At 43.2% G+C, this 19,757-nt stretch overlaps 1 protein-coding gene across 1 annotated transcript in view; it reads right to left on the bottom strand.

Moving 5' to 3' along the window:
- Nucleotides 1–4,118: 4,118 nt before the first annotated feature.
- CA4 (carbonic anhydrase 4) overlaps nt 4,119–19,757 on the bottom strand; it is a 39,249-nt gene continuing 23,610 nt past the window's right edge. Inside the window, exons 4-8 of the mRNA XM_030186011.1 lie at nt 18,300–18,445; nt 15,883–15,975; nt 12,041–12,113; nt 9,183–9,346; nt 4,119–5,758 (exon numbers count right to left, since the gene is read on the bottom strand). Coding sequence (XP_030041871.1) covers nt 5,558–5,758; nt 9,183–9,346; nt 12,041–12,113; nt 15,883–15,975; nt 18,300–18,445 — 677 coding nt within the window. The 3' untranslated portion in view covers nt 4,119–5,557. The remainder of the gene's footprint in view (nt 5,759–9,182; nt 9,347–12,040; nt 12,114–15,882; nt 15,976–18,299; nt 18,446–19,757) is intronic.

Here is a 19,757-nt window from a genome sequence, read left to right as displayed (position 1 = left end):
CATCTCCAAGCGGCAATGTAACATGGGTAAACTGAACATGTGTAACAGAAGTAAACTGTAAACCACATTGAACCCGCAACTTGATTGGAAAATGTGGGATACAAATGCAGAAATAATAAAAATTAAAAAAAATATAAAGTTTAAGTGAGTGAAATGAAGTCTTTTAAAACAGTGATTCCTAATCTGGTCTTGGAAAGCCACCAGACCAGTCTAGTTTTAGGGTATGTCAGAATGAATATACGTGAGATGAATTTGCATATCATACATATTCATTGGGCTTATCCTGAAAACCATGCTGGCTAGGTTGGGCAGGTTCTGAGGATAGAGTTATCTGGTTTTGCTTAGGAGAGCTAGTAACTACAGCTTGACATATGCAGTAGAGGCAAAACCAGAACTGGATCAGATTGTTCAAGATCACCTGGATAATAGGATAAAAGCTGCCACCGTTGCATGAGCAGATGGTTCGAGCTGTGCAAAACAGGCAATTACCTGATGCAGACATCGAAGCCCGGTGCTGCGTCGTATTCAAGAAGCAGCACCATATCCCAGCAGCATAGTACAGTAGACGACACAAGCAGCGCATCCTTCAGGCTGCAGTGACATACAGATAAGTTGGTGGTTTTTGTTGCTCTATGTCTTACATTAACAATATATGGGATAGTGTGAACTAAGGTTTACACAGAGTTCTCTGCCATTTTTAGAACTTTAAGTTTATGTTGATTACCAAAGGAGATCCTTAAAGAAGGAGACTGAAGGCTGGACCATTTACAGTTCTGAACTTTTGAGTCTGAATTATAGTTTCACATTTTTTTGGAAGCACACATTTGATCAGCCAACGGGTGATCTTATGATTGACAAAGAGGAAGGAGCGGTGATTTGGTGGTTGAATTAACACCGTATGTTCTGCATCTAAGGATCTCTGTCTTTATATGATTAGGGGGAAGTTCATTCACTAGTGAGAAGCATGTATAAAGACCAGATTCGGGACCTATTTTTTAGTACAGACACAAAAAACTTCAGGGCCAAAATTTGTGATTGAAATCAATGGAAAGTTCCACTGTTGTGGTTCTAGATTTTTGATTTGTCCCATTACATACAGATACCTGTAGTCTTTCTTTTCTTAAGGAAATCAGAACTGTGGGTTCAAACGTGCAGTGGACCCTACAGGACATATCTTAAATGATATATTGCAGCACTACAGTGATGAAGTCCTACAGGACTGCACTGGTCACACAGCCCTGTCATGGATAATATCAAGTCCAGAGAGGACAGCATGTTCAGTAGCTAATGAAACTGGTGTTTATTGGTTGGAATGTTATTTTAACACTATATCAATTCCTGAATAAGTATTTTTAGGAAGCAAACACAGAAAAGGGATGGAAAAGGAGATGAGGCACTGGTTGTCAAGAAGGTTTCATACTGAGCATGGTTTATTACAAAGAAATAGATAAACCATTGATCTGCAGAGTATCTACAAATGTTATAAGAGAATGTTATTAAAGTTTACAGCCATTTCTGTTTTCAAATGAAAGCAAATATCGTGCTGACCGCCATCTTTAAGGCTACCCCAAAGTGGCTTATAGGAGAAGATGGTACAACAGTGTTTATTGCACCTGTAAAGGTGTCACTTTGCTTTGAAAGATTCTTTGGATTGTGATGTTAAATATATCTGTAAAATATATAATATTACTTTATTTATTTATTAAGAATAAGTCAGACATAAGCAATAGTCAATTACAGCAGTAAAAATATTCCAATAACAATACATGTTACAACATGGTATGCTGCTTACAATGTCAACACAATACACAAGAAATCAATGTAATAGACAGCATAGGGTATAAGCGGAGGAGGTACATATAGACAGATAAGAGAAAAACAAGAGAGAGACCCCTTTGTTTTCTAACTTAAAGAAAAACTACACATGGAGTCGGAATAGGTGCATGAAAATGATCTCATCTATGTAAGTGTGGATAAGCAAGTATGTGCAGTCAGTGTTAGTCCATGGGGCTCAATTTTGAAAGAGAAAAATGTCTAAAAAGTGGCATAAAGCAGCATTTGGATTTTTTTTTCACAAAAATGTCCCAATCAGTATTTTTTAAACCTATTTTTAGACATTTTTCTATGAAGTCCGTCAGAAGTGTGTTCAAATCACAAGGGAGCTTGTCGGGGGCATTTCAAAGGCGGGATTAGGGTGTTCCTAACACTTGGACGTTTCAGAGCCATAAAGGAACAAAACGAAAACATCCAGGACTAAAACCAAGACGTTTTGGTCTAGACCTGTTTTCAGAACGAATAATCTAATTAAGAAGACCAATTCTTACTGATGTGGGGACTTCAATCACAAGTTTTCCACTTCTGTCCCAATCATCACAATATCTAGCAAATACACAGTCCAACATCAGAACAAATAAGGCACAAAATGGTGCCCTGAATGAGCAGATGACCACTGGAGAGAATTAGGGGTGACCCCCCCAGAGGTCACTGACCCCCTCCCACCCCCAAAAAATGTGAATAAAAATATGGCTTACCAGCCTCCTTGACAGCTGCAGATACTAAAGTCAGGTCTATTAGAGCAGCATACAGGTCCCTGGAGTAATGTAGTGGTCAGTGCAGTGCACAGTGGGGAACCCAGGTCCCTATCTCCCTCTACCTGTCACACTTGTGGTGGAAACTGTGACCCCTCCCAATGTCACCAAAACCCTACTGTACTCACATATAGGTGCCCCCTTCACCTATAAGGGCTATTGTAGTGGTGTACAGTGGGGAACAGTGGATTTTGGGTGGGTTTTGGAGGGCTCAGGGGACAAGATAAGGGAGCAAAGTTGAGACGTGTACCTGGGAGCATTTTTATGAAGTGCACAGAAGTGCCTCTAGGGTGCCCCATTGCTCTTCTGGGATGTCTGAGGGACCAGTCTACTAAAACTACTAGTTCCTCCTACATCCCAATGGCATGAATCTCTACATTTTGCATTTATTTGTTTTTTTTTTTTTTGGGGGGGGGGGGGGGGGGGGTCAAAAATGAACCAAAAAACAAAACGTCCAAAGCACAAAACCTTGTTTGAAACAGTATTTTTGAAAAAAAAAAAAAAAGATAGATGTTTTCCATTTTGTGCAAAACATCCAAAATTTGATTTAGACGTCATATCAAAAATGCCCCTTTTTGTGATGTGAATAGCTAGTTAGTTGCTTCTTCCATTATTCCCCTAATTCTAGAAAAGTAGTCTAAAATTACGCATGCAAATTTGGGCATATGTCTAATTTGTGCGCACAATGTAACTGAATAATAAGCCAATTAGCACCAATAATTGGCTTTTTAACAAGCAATTATTAGTATTAGATTTAGACGGCATTAAATTTTAGACATGGATCCACACCTAAAATTTACATGCGATCAGAAAAAGGAGGCACAATAATGGGAGGGGCATGGGTGTAGCGGGGCATTCCTAAAATTAACACATCATATTATAGAATAACGGGGATATGTGCAGTGGTGTGCTGGTGAATTTTTAACAACAGGCTCTCTCCCTGGTCCACCTCTGTGCTCCCAGTCCACCTCTGTGCCCCCCCTTCCAAATTGCACAGCTGGGTATACCCGGGGAGAGAGACTGGGGGGGGGGGGGGGCAATGCATTACACTCTCCGGGAAAAAAAAATGTAAATGCTCATAGGTTCCAATCTAATTCATTTTTAATGTGAGATAAATGCCATAAATAAGTAAATAAATAGATAGAAACTCTGAACATTGAGCACCTGATTCCCATAACATGATGTCTGTTTTAGAAGCACTTTACCAGGAGAAAAAAAAAATCTCTGCACCAATAACAGGGTTAGGTGTCTCTATAACCAAATTGCTACTCTACATATGAAAAGTTATTCCCTTATTATACTTCCTCTGTGTACATCCCTATGCATAAGCCGGTGATATGTTTAAAAATGTAACTTTTTTTTACAGTATCCTCCCCACCCCAATCCACCCACCTATTACAGACCTCCTCCCTGGTCCCACTCCCAGCGCATACTTGAAGGCAGCGTCCCTGGTGGTCTAGTGGATTCTTCGGGGCAGGAAAGATCCCCAGTCTTTCCTGCCCGCTGCCGGCACTGACCCTCCTCTTGCCGCATGTTCTTTAAAATGGCTGCTGAGACATACAAGGGCAGCCTCGCAAGACTTTAGCGAGAGTCTCGCGAGGCTGCCCCTGAAAGTCTCGACAGGCATTCTTAAAGAGCGATGCTGCTGCAGGAGGGTCAGCGACAGCAGCGGGCAGGAAAGATCCCCAAAGAATCCATTAGACTACCAGGGATGCTGCCTTCAGGAATGTGCTGGGAGTCTGTGACCCTACAGCTCAGGGGGGGGGGGGGGAGGAGATGGAAGCCGGCCCGCCCTCCCAGAGCAACTGGCTCACAAGATGCCAAAAGATTTAACAACCAGCATGCCACTGGATATGCGCCCAGTGTAGGCGCGTACATCTGTGCAACGTTTCAGTTGGTGCAAATGGCTGCACCTAAAGTTAGGCATGATTCCCAGGCCTAAGTGCTAGTCTATAAACTGTGCCTAATTTTAAGTGTGGCTTAACAAATAGTGCATTTTTCACAATGATTGTTATGAGGCCATATATAGAATCTAATCCTATCTATCTATCAGTGCTGATATTCACATGGCACCAATGGTTCCTCTCTAAAGAGCTTAGAATCTAAGTTTTGAGCACAGGGAGACCATCCATATAGAATAACATTGCATAACTATACATTGTATAAGCTTTCAGCAGCCAGCTGTGGTTATTCAGTTCTATGGTACAGTAGCAAAATCATATGTCATTACTGGCCAATAGTGAAAAATAGAAAAGCACAGATCTATTTTACATGAATAATAAGGCACTGTAGAACATGCAAGTATGAGCTAGAATTAGAAAGTTCTGCTTAGATTATGGTTGCATGGATTTATTTTCCCCCACAAAATGAAATTGCAGCTGAGTATGGAATGAAGTGTATCCTCCAGAACAGACTTAAATGATTTTATTGATTTGACTGTTCATTTAAGCTTCCTCCAAAATATAAATACCCATACTCCAAGTGAAAACTAGCAGTTCTGGCTTAGAATTAACATCTTCATTCTTCACGGAAGGGATGACTGACAACAATTCCACCAACAGTCCATTTCTTACCCTTTTTTGAACTGACAAGTGTTGTGAAACTGTCCGACTCAGCTGCTTTTGCAGCCCTGAGAAGATTCTGATGGACTGTGCTGATTTAAAGAGTTTTCCATGGGGAGGGCTGCCCGATCCTCAACTTGGCTTAACTCGCAGTGCAGTCTTCTGTAATGACAATAACACTTGCATGGCACAGTCCATATACAAGGACTGTCACCACTTAGTCATGTGGCCAATAGGTCCCATCTCCAAAGAGTTAACATCTTAGATTTGGGTATAGGAAGCCAAATGATTTTCTCAAAGTTGCACAGTGGACAGTGGAGTTGTATTATCAAGACATGAACTTGCATCCAAGTGCCGTACCTGCCTTTTGTAGCAGAGAATTGAAATACCAGGAGAGGAAAGAGTTACTCAGCAACAAACAAAAGTCATGAAGAAAATGATCAGGACCGTGGTCAGTAAAACTCTGCACTGAGGTAATACAGCTTCTCCATTTGAGGTGTAAAGTTTTCGCTGGTTAAAATTCTGAGTGGGCCGGTGATTCATCGACATGTGCTTCGGGTCTTCATTTCCACTTGGGGGGAAGTAGAGATTCTGGAAGAAAGTTCTCAGCTGCAAACAGAAAAATGAACATGAGTTCTCCGTCTTGGCCTAATATTTGCATTACATTCTAACAAGGACAGATGCTGTGCATACTTGGTTCTACACCATAAGATCTTCAATCTTAAAAGCAATTATGGAAAGTAATCAGGAACTGTGATGACAGAACCTGCTTGTGACTACTACTGTTCCTTGGATCATGATTCACCAAATTCCTCATATTGGAGAAAATGATGTACTTATTAGATATGATTATGCATATCAAACACACAAAACAATAATAGAATAACGAAATTCTTCTCCTGGGCCATACAACAGCATAGGTTACTGATGCACTCAGAGAGGGAGGATTTCAGCAGAGCAGGACAGAGTTTCATAAGTACATAAGTAATGCCACACTGGGAAAAGACCAAGGGTCCATTGAGCCCAGCATCCTGTCCACGACAGCGGCCAATCCAGGCCAAGGGCACCTGGTGAGCTTCCCAAACGTACAAACATTCTATACATGTTATTCCTGGAATTGTGGATTTTTCCCAAGTCTATTTAGTAGTGGTTTATGGATTTGTCCTTTAGGAAACCCCACATTTTTGAGCTCTGCTAAGCTAACCGCCTTCACCACGTTCTCCTCATGCAGGGGATAGTTTTGCTTTGGCATATTCTCTGTTGAGAATACAGGAGTGTTTTCACTGATGAATTTGGTGCAATCCCCTGGATTCTACATAGCATGCCTACTGTTCTGTTGCAAAATAATGTAAGCCACATTGAGCCTGCAAATAGGTGGGAAAATGTGGGATACAAATGCAGCAAGTAAATAAATAAATAAAATCCAAGCGTATTCTCTAATAATGCATGTTACTTAATTGGCTTAACAAGCCAATCAGCATTTTTAACAGTGCTTAACAAGCAATAATTGGCAATAATTAGAATTTACGTGCAGAACTCGCTAAGCACATTCTGTAATGCAGAGCATCTAAATTCTAATGCATGTAGCCAAAAAGGGCTATGGTTATGGGTGGGGAAATGGGAGTTTCATGGGTGTTCCAAAATGTACACACACTGTTATAGATTATGCATATTCTGTATACCACACCTAAAACTAGGCACCACTTTTAGAATATACTTAAGCATAAATTTGTTCCGCATGGATTTTCCAGGCAACATATATAGAATGTAGCCCAATGTGTGCAAATTTTGAGACAGGACAGTTGAAGTCATTAAACCCTTCCAAATTGTGAAATCATCAGTTTCTTCCTTGGACTACAATGAAGAAAAACTGGATTGAAGAGAATGGGACCATAAATTAATAATAATAATAATAATGTATGTTTCATTCTATATTGTAGCATTTTAGAAGCCATGCTGGCTACTTCAAAGAAATGATGTAGGACATGGACACAAGCATATTTTTTTACTCTACATGTTTCCCTCAGCCTTACAACCACATCTGAAGAAGGAACCTGCACGGTCTCCAAAGCTTATGTATTATAACATCTTTTGCTTATTCTCATCTTCTATCATAGCCCACACAGAAATCAATACGAAGAGTAACCTTTCCATACTGATAGCAGCAGAGACTCAAATGAGCCCCAAGCCACAGTTTTGGAAAGGCCCCCCCCCCCCCTCAGAAGATCAAGGAAGAAGGGGACCCTTGCACTAAAGAGGTTTTCTGGGTAGAATTTATGCACCCATATAAAGATTTACTGTGCGGGAGGGAAGTAGATAAATACATAGTATCCTTCTGAATGATATTATAAATGCTGCATTATGGCCACTGACAGAACACACTGTTGAACCGCTGATGTGACACCATATTTATTTATTTATTTGGATTTTGCTCACACCTTTTTCAGTAGTAGCTCAAGGTGAGTTACACTGGGTATTTCGCTCCTTTTACCAAGTTTTTGACATTCATCAAGGCCCCCTTTTACCACAGCAGGTAAAAGGTAGGTCTTTCTTTTTTTAAAGAAATGGTCATGTGGCAAGTGAAGCATTTGCCATGCAGCCATTTGGCGGGGGGGGGGGGGGGGGCACTTACCACCACCCATTGAGGTGGTGGTAGGGGCTCCCATGCTAACCTGGTGGTAATCGGGCAGCATGTGGCACTGCCTGATTACTGCCGGGTACACACCAGCGCTACAAAAAATAAATATATTTTTGTAACGCTGGATATGACGGTGTGCTGGGGGTGGGAACTACTGTGGTAGCCTGGCGGTACTTCCTTTTTAGCGAGCGGCAAGCCCACTTTGGACTTGCTATCACTTTGTAAAAGGGCCCTTAATTTGTACCTGAGGTAATGGAGGGTTAACCCTCCATTGCCTCAGGTACAACCTTAGGGCCCTGTTTACTAAGCCGCACTACTGTTTTTAGTCTAGGCTAAAAATTAGCATGTGCCAAGGCTAGAGACACTCAGGACTAAATGGGTGTCTCTAGGGTTAACGAGCACTAAAAACCCTATCACACCTTAGCAAACAGGACCCTTAGATTGTGAGCCCTCTAGGGACTGGGAAATACTCAGTGTAACATAGTAACAAAGTAAATGGTGGCAGATAAAGACCTGTACGGTCCATCCAGTTTGCCCAACAAGATAAACTCATTTTTACATGGTATGTAATACTTTATATGTATACCCGAGTTTGATTTGTCCTTGCCTTTCTCAGGGCACAGACCGTAGAAGTCTACCCAGCACTGTTCTTGTACTAAGTTCTGAAGCTAACATCGAAGCCTCTTAAATTTACACTCCAGCCCATCCCTTATCTATTCAGTCACGATCAGGGAGTAGACCGTAGAAGTCTGCCCAGTTCCCATTTTGTTTCCAATTACTGGCGTCGCCACCCAATCTCCGCTAAGATTCCACAGAACCATTCCTTCTAAACAATATTCCTTTGTGTCCACGCATGTTTGAATTCCATTACCGTTTTCATCTCCACCACCTCCCGCGGGAGGGCATTCCACATATCCACCACCCTCTCCGTGAAAAAATACTTCCTGACATTAGTCCTGAGTCTGCCTGCCCCCCTTCAACCTCAATTCATGTCCTCTAGTTCTACCACCTTCCCATCTCCAGAAAAGGTTCGTTTGCGGATTAATACCTTTCAAATATTTGAACATCTGTATCATGTCACCCCTCTTTCTCCTTTCCTCCAAGGTATACATGTTCAGGTCAGCAAGTCACTCCTTGTACGGTTTGCAACGCAAATCCCATACCATTTTTGTAGCTTTTCTTTGCACCTCTTCCAGTTTTTTTTTACATCTTTAGCAAGTTACGTTCTCCAAAACAGTGTACCTGAGTGTAACTCACTGCAGTGGGACAGTTCACTTCTTCTTAAGATTGTGCTTTACTGTCATTATTTTTGGGTGAAAACAACATAAGGGAACCTTAAGTGCTCTAAATGAATCTAGTGGGGAATTGTTATTACCAACTTTGCACAGAATATACCTGGGTTTTGCTCAGTGGAATTGTTTCCTCAAATATAGTCCAGATGACACCCTCACTGCAATTGGGAGTCGTTAAGGATCCCTCATAGCGATAGTAGCGAGAGAGTTTATTCAGCTCCGGAATGATGCTGTTCAGTTGCAGTTTATCAAGTGAAATTATGTTGCCTGAAAGAATAAACATACATTTATTTTTTTCATTTTGGCATTTTTGTAAGGAATGAACTTCATCAATATCTATCAACTACAGTAGCTAACTGATAGGGATTAAGATGAATGTGAGAAACGGGCTCATGGGAACTCATGATGAGACAAGAGTGCCGATCACGATGGTAGATTTGGTAGCACTATGGACACAAGTTCATTGGCAAATGGGACCAAAACTCACCCATTTCAATTAAGCTACTGAATGGCTTTCAAATGGTGGTAGCTTAAAGTTTAAAGCACTATCAATCTGAGCAAGATTTGAATCAGCAATTTACAGGTGGAAGGCATTGTGTTCCTGGGCTAATTTGCTCATTCATGAAGTCCTTGAAAAACAGGAACAATTTTGCTTTCATCAGTAGTTAAAAGGGACCTAATTCTCCCAGTTATTTCAGAGTGATTGTTTTATTCTTCCTTGCCTGTCATCAGACTTTCACACCCTGCTTCTATATCAAGCTGGGGCATTGGGCTGGCTCAATCATCAGGCAAGACTAGATGGTCATCTAGGGTGGCAAATTCTGAAGGATGGCAAAGAGCATCAACAGTCAAAACATGAGATCCTGCCAGTCTCAAGTAACTCAAAGAACCAACAGTATATTCTTTCACCTGCAATAAGAGTGGGTACACATATACTTTGAAATATTAAACTTTGCTTTGTTTGTATGATGTGGAAATATGCATTTTCAAAGATTGTTGTGGGAGGGCTAGTGACAGGAACATCATGGATTGTTGAATTTTATTATTAAAATCTCAGGGGACAGCAGGATGTAAGGCTGAAGGTTTGTCTAGGGCACCAAACACCCATGTACCAGCCCTACTATAGCAGAAACCCTGGGATATCAGTGTGGTCTTCCCACCAGAACATGCTAGAACAGGGGTTCTTAGCCAGTCAAGTTTACTACTACTTCTACTATTTAACATTTCTAAAGCACTACCAGGGTTGTGCAGCACTGTACAATTAACAAAGAAGGACAGTCCCTGCTCAAAGGAGTTTACAATCTAAAGGACAAAAAGTGCAGTCAATCAAGATTGAGGCAGTCTAGATTTCCTGGATAGAGGTACAATGGTTAGGTGCCGAAAGCGACATTGAAGAGGTGGGCTTTGAGCAAGAATTTGAAGATGGGTAGGGAGGGGGCTTGGCGTATGGGCTCAGGGAGTTTATTCCAAGCATAGGGTGAGGCGAGGCAGAAAGGGCGGAGCCTGGAGTTGGCGGTGGTGGAGAAGGGTACTGAGAGGAGGGATTTGTCCTGTGAGCGGAGGTTTTGAGCAGGAACATAAGGGGAGATGAGGGTAGAGAGGTAATGAGGGGCTGCAGACTGAGTGCATTTGTAGGTAAGAAGGAGAAGCTTGAACTGTATGCAGTACCTGATTGGAAGCCAGTGAAGTGACTTGAGGAGAGGGGTGATATGAGCATATCGGTCTATGCGGAAGATAAGACGCGCAGCAGAGTTCTGAACAGATTGAAGGGGGGATAGATGGTTAAGTGTGAGGCCAGTGAGGAGTAGGTTGCAGTAGTCAAGGCGAGAGGTAATGAGAGAGTGGATGAGAGTTCGGGTGGTGTGCTCAGAGAGGAAAGGGCGAATTTTGCTGATGTTATAGAGAAAGAAGCGACAGGTCTTGGCTGTCTGCTGGATATGGGCAGAGAAGGAGAGGGAGGAGTCGAAGATGACTCCGAGGTTGCGGGCAGATGAGACGGGGAGGATGAGGGTGTTATCGACTGAAATAGAGAGTGGAGGGAGAGGAGAAGTGGGTTTGGGTGGAAAGACAATGAGCTCGGTCTTGGCCATGTTCAGTTTCAGGTGGCGGTTGGACATCCAGGCAGCAATGTTGGATAAGCAGGCCGATACTTTGGCCTGGGTGTCCGCAGTGATGTCTGGTGTGGAGAGAGAAAGCTGGGTGTCGTCAGCATAAAGATGATATTGGAAACCATGAGATGAGATCAGCGAGCCCAGGGAAGAGGTGTAGATTGAAAAAAGAAGGGGTCCAAGGACAGATCCCTGAGGAACTCCAACAGAGAGCGGGATAGGGGTGGAGGAAGATCCATGAGAATGTACTCTGAAGGTACGATGGGAGAGATACCCACAATGAATATGCATGAGAGAAATTTGCATAGTAAGGAAGTAGTGCATGCAAATTTCTCTCATGCATATTCATTGTGGATCTTCTGTAAATTTGACTGGCTGGGTGTGTCCCAAGGACTGGATTGAGAGCAAATGTACTGCAGCTTTGCGATGATACTTCCATAGAGTTTAAACAGAATTGATATCAGATTTTGCTATTCACACCTCTAAAATGATGAGCTCATAACTTTCATTCTGATTTTTTTCAGCTAGTGTCCATTTCATTTTGGTCATTTTAGCTTGCACTAAATTATGCACCAACTGTTTTAATACATGCTAAAACAAAATATGAAACACAGTTTCAGTTAGTTTTGTATCATGTAGGATGATGCTATTTCCCTGTCATTTCAAAACAACAATGCATCCCCAGATTTTTTTTGCCTTTCTCTAAAAATGGTTATCCTCTTAAGCAGGACTTTACTCCACCAGACTTTTTCATTAATACAGCATCAACCACAGATCAGTTCTCCAGTGTTTGCCCACAATTGGTTGCAGAAATGTCACTGCTGCCTTCTTTGATCCTTATCTAATACTTTACCTTTGAAGGGGATTTTTTTCAATGCATCTATGAATGGCTTATAATTCTCGTTAGCCGAATCCGAATCATCCTTCTGAAAGAAAAGTCCCAGCTTGATTTCACTAGACATTTTTAAATAAGGCAAAAGAAGCAACTTTTTAATATGGATTCATTTTTCCATTATATTTCTGGGTTACTAAAACATTGTCTCAGTTATGGAAACTGGGTGGTCATTTTTACATTTCTATGTGTACCTTCTGTGAAAAAAAAAAATAACTTTAGCCCCCACTAATGCTAGAAATTTGTGCAAATTTTTTTTTTTGTTACATTTGTACCCTGCGCTTTCCCACTCATGGCAGGCTCAATGTGGCAGGTGATGGAGGGTTAAGTGACTTGCCCAGAGTCACAAGGAGCTGCCTGTGCCGGGAATTGAACTCAGTTCCTCAGGACCAAAGTCCACCACCCTAACCACTAGGCCACTCCTCTCCTCCATAACTTATAGACTAAGGGTCAGTTACACATACATAGTAACATAGTAGATGACGGCAGAAAAAGACCTGCACAGTCCATCCAGTCTGCCCAACAAGACAACTCATGTAACATTAATTAGATGCTAATTGGCCTTAACAACCATTTATTGGCTGTAATTGGTGTTAGCTAGTGATAATTGAGGCTAAGTGGTAATTATGCAGATAACTATCTTTAGTCAGTATTCTGTAAGTTGTGCACTCAAATTCCAGAGCATGCTTAAATTCCAAGGTGGGGGGGGGGGGGGTATAGATCTGGAAGGAGGCATAGGTGGGTCAGGAATTGTGTCAGGATGTTATGGCTGTGGAAGTGATGCAAACCACACTATATACACTGAAATATGTGTCACTGCAGCACTGTAGATTCACAAACCTAAGTGATACAGGAAGAAAACTCCCTAGTGGATCATCAGTTTGGCGGTTGTTTGAAATGTAACATAATGGACAACTGTAGTGTTTGGCAACTATGCTTACCACAGCCATAAGCGAGTCGCCAAACACTACAGTTGTCCATTATATTACATTTCAAACAACCGCCAAACTGATGATCCACTAGGGAGTTTTCTTCCCATATCACTTAGGTTTGAGAATCTACTGAATCTATAGGTGCCGTTACAACACATTTCAGACTCCTGATACAGGCCAAAAGGCCGAAACATGGCCCGTGTTGAGCCTAATGTGATCTACAACAAAGAAATCTGTGGCACTTTCAATGTATATAGTGTGGTTTGCGTCACCTCTGCTGTGTTCTTTTTTTGGGTGGGTGGGGGTTTGTTCTGTTTTTTTCTTTATGTGTGTGGGTTGTAGAATACTAGTATTTACACTCCTAACTGCCTACAGTTAGGCGTAAGCATGGTACACCAGCTATTTGACTTGAGTGAATGCCTAGACTAAACTCAGGCATGAAAATGTGGACTTATACTAATGTCCTACAAGGATAGAATCCACACTTAGCACGCATCATCCCAGCACTTAACTTTATGAGATCTATTGAGAATTCTCCCCTGGGTGGGTGAGATATGATTGAGGTCTACAAAACCCTGAGTGGTGTAGAATGAGTAGAAGTGAATCAATTGTTTACTCATTCCAAAAGTACAAAGACTAGGGGACACTCAAGGAAGTTACATGGAAATATTTATTCACTCAACGAATAGTTAAGCTCTGGAACTCTTTGCCAGAGAATGTGGTAACAGTGGTTAGCATATCTGGGTTTTAAAAAGGTTTGGATAAGTTCCTGGAGAAAATGTCCATAGTCTATTATTGAGACAGACATGGGGAAGCCACTGCTTGTCCTGGGATTGGTAGCATGGAATGTTGCCACTATTTGGGTTTCTGTCAAGTACTTGTGACCTGGATTGTCCACTTTTGGAAACAGGGTAGTGGGCTAGATGGACCATTGGTCTGATCTAGTATAGCTATTCTTATGAGTCCCAGGGCCATAACTACCCAGTTTTACTGTTTAAATATCTAACATGTCTACAGGTGTAAATGTCCACGGCTTCATTCTAGGCAGGATTTCTGCTACTTAGCCCTTATTATCTTATAAAGACACACCCAGGTGATTCTGGGGCCCTTTTACTAGAGCACGCTGAGCTGTTAATGTGTGAATTAGCATACGAGTGTAGTAACTGTTACTGCACTGGCATGACAGCACATGCTAATTCATGCCTTAACAGCATGCTATGTTAGGGGACAGGTTATGGGCAGAGAATGGGTATGGACAGCATATTGCAGTTAGTGCATGACACTCAGGGCTGGCTCAAGGGACTGAGCCAACTTTTGGTTTGGCACCCCCCCCCCCTCCCATGCCTATTGTTAAAGGCAGCTTTCCCCTCCTGCATACCAACAGCATTTCACCTAACGCTACCTCACATCACCCCCTGTGTCTTCTCTCTGTCGCACCCTTGTGGAAACAGGAAGTTATGTCAAAGAAGGGGCCAGGAGCAGCAGAAGGAAAACACTAGAGCTGAAGCGGGTAGTGTTAGGTGAAATGCTGTCTGTGTTTGGAAGGGGAAAACCTCTTTTAAAGGTACACGAGGGATGGTGGCCTGAGACAGAGAGAAGAAGGGGGTTGCTGGCTCTTCTTTTTCCCCTGTACACGCAATGCTACCAGGTAAGCTCTGGGCCAGCTTAACCTATAGGGCCAGTGACAGCAGAGGCTCAGGTGTTTGGCGCCCTGGGCCAGAGGATCACCTAGTCCGTACGTTAAGCCAGCCCTGATGGTACTTACCATGCGCTATCACTTGTGCATCCAAACTAACTGAGAAAAAATGCATGATAAAGATATTTTCTGGGTAGTAACTGCAGGGCGTGTGCTGAGCACATCCCTAACAGCATGCAGCCCTTTCACTTATCACTTGTTAGTTTCTGTTCTTAAAGTGAGGAAGGTGCAAAAAACGTATTATACTCTAATAAAGGGCCCTTAAGTATCTTTATAAAATAGCCCTAACGCCGACTTGGTCTTCACAACTAGGTGACCAGTTGCAAAATTACCCTCTTGGGGGGGGGGAGGGGAAGTTAGCAAGGTGAATTACTATTAAGATGGATTATTTTATCACAAAGTCATGCTGTTGCAGCACAAGGTCCCATGTAACCCATCTTAACGGTAGCCCGTGTTGATAACATCCCCCCTTCGGGGTATTCAAAGCCATCTCATCCATATTCATTGTGGTAATTCCTGAAAATCCAACTAGATCTGAATGCCTCTAGGACAGGGTTTGGAAAGCAGAGGCAATTTGAGATCCTTTCCACTGTGGTATATCTGTGATGGAGGAGCCTCTCATAAGTATTCCACACAGAGGTTTACAGAAAAATTATTTTTCATAAAAAAAAGTTCAAAATACTGAAAAACCTTTACGAAGAGGAATGTTTTCAGTGCTGATTGTCTAAATGGAGAAAATGTAGTTTTGGTCTGTCCAAATGAAATTTTCTGCTCAGGGTAGGGAATCTCCTGGGAGCTCTGTTATACAGGACATATCAAACATTGTGAGGTGGGTGGGTTAGAGGAGAAAGTGGATGAGTGAGAAAAAGGGGGGCTGGAGGGGATGAAAAATGGAGGATGAAGGGCGGAGATAAGGAGGTGTGGGAGAAAGGAAAGAGAGTGATAGAGGTCTGAGACTGGGAAGGGCAAAATGTGGGGCTTGGGGTAAGATGAAAGTCAGAAGGTTTCCACAAAGTTTTGTGGGTTTCTGCTTCTGTTCAGTGAGATTTGCCCAGTACTTTTATCACAGCATATTTCACAGGTGTAGAGATACATATTTCTTCAAAGCGTGTAAGTAGTTTGAATGTTTTGTCTTTTTGTGATGCCAGCACTGAAAATGTGGATGGGACACTCACTTTGTACAGGAATCCAAGCACTGCAAGTCCACCTGGCTTTTCCATGGCGTCATCCTGCTTTGCATTGCTGTTGCTCATGTGAACTATGTGGAGCTGGAAAATAGTCATGCACACTGAATTACAGACCCATATCCTCAGACCTTCTTTTCAGATTTTTAAATCAAATAACTTTTTTCATGTACAGCTGAGCAAGTTAATGATGACTCTGACTTCCAGTTCTAGCTGGCGTTAAGATTGGGACTGCGCTCATTGACTGCTATTCAGTGGCGTACCAAGGGGGGAGCGGTGGGGGCGGTCTGCCCTGGGTGCATGCCGCTGGGGGGGTGCAGCGCGCTCCTGTCCTTCATTCGTTCCATGCTCCCTCTGCCCCGGAACAGGTTCCTGTTCCGGGGCACAGGAAGCATGGAACGAATGAGGGACAGGCGCACGTGGCACCCCCCCCAATGGCGTGCACCTGGGGGGGTGTCCTTTCGCTGGGGGGGGGAGGGTCACGCTGCATCCTGGGGGGGGGCGCTGCACCCAGGGGGCGGGGCGCATCGGCGATCCGCCCTGGGTGTCAGCCCCCCTAGGAACGCCACCGCTGCTATTATTAATATTTAGAAGCTGCAACAGTGCCTGCAGCCTATGTAATAAACTGGAGAGACACAGGGCCCGATATTCAGCTGCCGGCATGCAGCGCATTTACCGTCCACTGCCAGGCGTTAAACCCTGGGCCTTATCTGACAACTAGCATTAAATATCTGGGTTTATTATGGCTGCTAAGAAGTTAACCAGCTATGCTGCTATTTGGCACTAACTGGTTGTGGTCAAAGATAGGCCGGCTATTTAAGTGGCCTATTTTGATGGTAAAACATAGCTGGTTTGGAGCTGAATATCCACACCTAACTGGCTATGTTGCATGATAGAGCTGATTAGCAGCTAGCTGCTAACCAGGATGTTCAGTGGGGGATAACTGGTTATCTCCCGCTGAATATCCACTCTTAGGCACTTAAATGCTATTAATAGTTTTGAATATTGGGGGCATAATCTATAGGCTAGATTACACCACACGAAGAGAATGACACCACTACAAGTGTTTAACATAGCTCAGTTTGACACAGAACTGCATTGCAACCTGAGAGAAAGCAGTAGATAGGAGGCCTGTCAGGAAATGGAAGGAGTGGTATGCTGAGGCATAAGCAGCCAGATGATCAAAGGTAAATGAGGGCACTGGAGGCCATGAGCGCCAAACTAGTGCCTGCATTTACCTGTGCCCCCATGGTCATTGGGCTGACAGCGCCCACGCGAAGCAATAGCACAGAGCTCATTTAAATTAGATTTAACTGAGCTCTGCTTGTATTCCGCCCCTATGATCAGAGAACAGAGCTCTGATCATAGGGGCAGAATAACACCTTAACCCTACGCCAGCTCAGATCTGGCGTTAGGGTTAAGGCTATGTTCCCCTCCCCCCCCCCAAAGTCAGGCAGCCTGGGCTGCCACTGTGTCCTGAGGGTCCATTAGACCTCCAGACCCCCCTCCAAAAGTGAGGCCCTGGTAGCCTAGTGCCCCCAAGCTCCCACACCCCTCACACCTCCCCTGAACAGCAACATGAGGGCACGGGGGGGGGGGGGGGGCTGGAGGTCCAGTGAATCTCCAACCCCCCAAAAAAATCCCTGGTGGCTGCCACACCAACCCCCCCACCCGCCTTGGTGGTGTAGCGGACCCCTCCTCCTACACCTCCATGTTGGAGAAGGGAGTAGCACACTCTCCTCCTCTTTCCAGCGCTGCCTTCAAAATGGCAGTGCCCAGCCCTGCCCAGTACATCCTGGGATGCACTGGGTGAAGCTTCCTGACCATATTAGGGAGAAACTCTATTTCTGAACAGCACAGGGAATTGATCATCAGGGCCAAAATGACTTTAAAACACTAGAGGCCTGATATTCAGCCAGTGGTTGCATTGAATTTCTGGGTATATGGAACTGGCAAAAATATAGCTGGTTAAATACGATGCTCAGCACTCAAACGGGTATGGTGAACTGCATAAAGATAGAACTGATTTTTTTGCGATCCCATTTATGCTGTTGCATTGGCTGGTTAAGTGCTAAATATCTGCTCTTAACCAGCCAAGTGCTGACTCTGCCTCCGGAACGCCTTCAAAATATCTGGTTTGGTTTCGGCACTAACTAGTCATTTTCAGCAGCACTCTCTCATTAAGAGCCACTGAATATGATCGGTTAGCCATGGTGATTTAACCAGCCAGGAGCCATTTCTGGCAAGTTAAATCGCTTTCAATATTGTCCTCTATAATCATATATTAGTTAAAAATAAATAGTGAAATTCCACAAGGTTGCTCAGGCCTAGGGAAGGAATGGTCATTGGGAATGCCACCCTTCCACAAATACACCATTGAAACAGCAAGACTGAAATAATACACCCACCTCCATAGGGTTTCGTTCCTTGTTTATAGTGTGCTCAGCGCCATCATTTTGTTCATCACCCCAGTGCAGGTGAAGCTGCTGAACTTTATAGCTCCTACTGAGATTTCCACCTGTAATCCAGAGGTTACCATTGGGAATCATCTTAGCTAAAAGCAAAAATAAAAATAGTGATATCAAGGACCTACTTGTCTTTATAAGATAAGCTTCACCTAGGGACCTTAAATGGTGCTTTCAATAGGGGCCTCCAGGGCTGACTCAAGAGATTGTGGTGCCCTGAGCCAACTTTTTCATTGGCACTCCCTCCCCACCCAGAATCTGGTATCTGTGCCTCCACTCACCCCCCCCCCCCACCTGCGGTCTAGTATATATCTCCCCCTCTCTCTCGTCCCCCCTCCTGCTGGACCAGGTGAGGCACTGGCGATAAAGGGCACCAAAATACCAGTCCAGAATATGTCCTTCTAGGAGACTGAAGGTAGATTGAAATGGGATTTTGGCTTCTGTTATCACCAGTACCCTAGGCCAGTGCCTCACCTGGTCTGTAGGTAGAGCCAGCGCTGGGTACCCCTTATAAAATTACCCTCCATCCCCTAAGTCTATAACCTTAGCGCCTAAATGTAAGCACCATTTGTGTGCTAAGAGGATAGAACACCACATGTGCAATGTTCACACACAATGATATTCCATCATGTGACCAGCCCGAAACTGTAAGGGGGGGGGGTGTTCAGAGAGGGAGGCACATGGTCAAGGTATAGAGTATCAAACAATTACACACTTAGGGCCAAATTCTATATATGGTGCTAAGAGTTACATGTGTTAAATTGGACGCACACCCAATTTAATGAGCATAACTTAATTGAGTAATTAATGAGCCAATCAGTGCTGATAACAACCAATTATCAGAGCTAATTGGCAGTAAATAGGATTTGCACAAATATCATATTCTATACCGATGTACGCATAAATCCTAATGCTTGTACATATTTGGGGGCATGGATAGGGACATTTCCAAATGTTATCAGCGTTGATAAAGAATATGGCCAAATTGAGCATAACTGTAGGCGCTTGCATTTAAGCCTGCTCATAGCAGGCCTAATTACATGTGCCTACAGTTAGGCGCGGTTTATGCCAAAGCATGATTCTATAAAGGACACATACTCTTATAGAATTGTGCTAATCATGTTAAATTTTTGGCGGAAATTTTTAGGTGCTACTTATAGAATATACCCCTTATGTTACAGAATACTTTCATTGACATGCTAAAATGCCACATTTAGGTGCGTTTATTTACACCTACCATACACATAGTGTAAGTGGGCGTGTCTAAATGTTGACACATAAATGCCACCTTATACTAATATCCTATACTGGAATCTGCATGCCCAGATACTGTTAAAGAATTTGTGCTCAGCTCACTGCATTTTGCAACCTGAGGGGGGTCTTTTACAAAAGCATGGTAGC

Source organism: Microcaecilia unicolor, chromosome 13, assembly GCF_901765095.1.
Source record: "Microcaecilia unicolor chromosome 13, aMicUni1.1, whole genome shotgun sequence".
Taxonomy (NCBI): domain Eukaryota; kingdom Metazoa; phylum Chordata; class Amphibia; order Gymnophiona; family Siphonopidae; genus Microcaecilia; species Microcaecilia unicolor.
The sequence above is the reverse complement of the archived record's forward strand: the minus strand, read 5'-3'. Positions and strand labels throughout refer to the sequence as shown.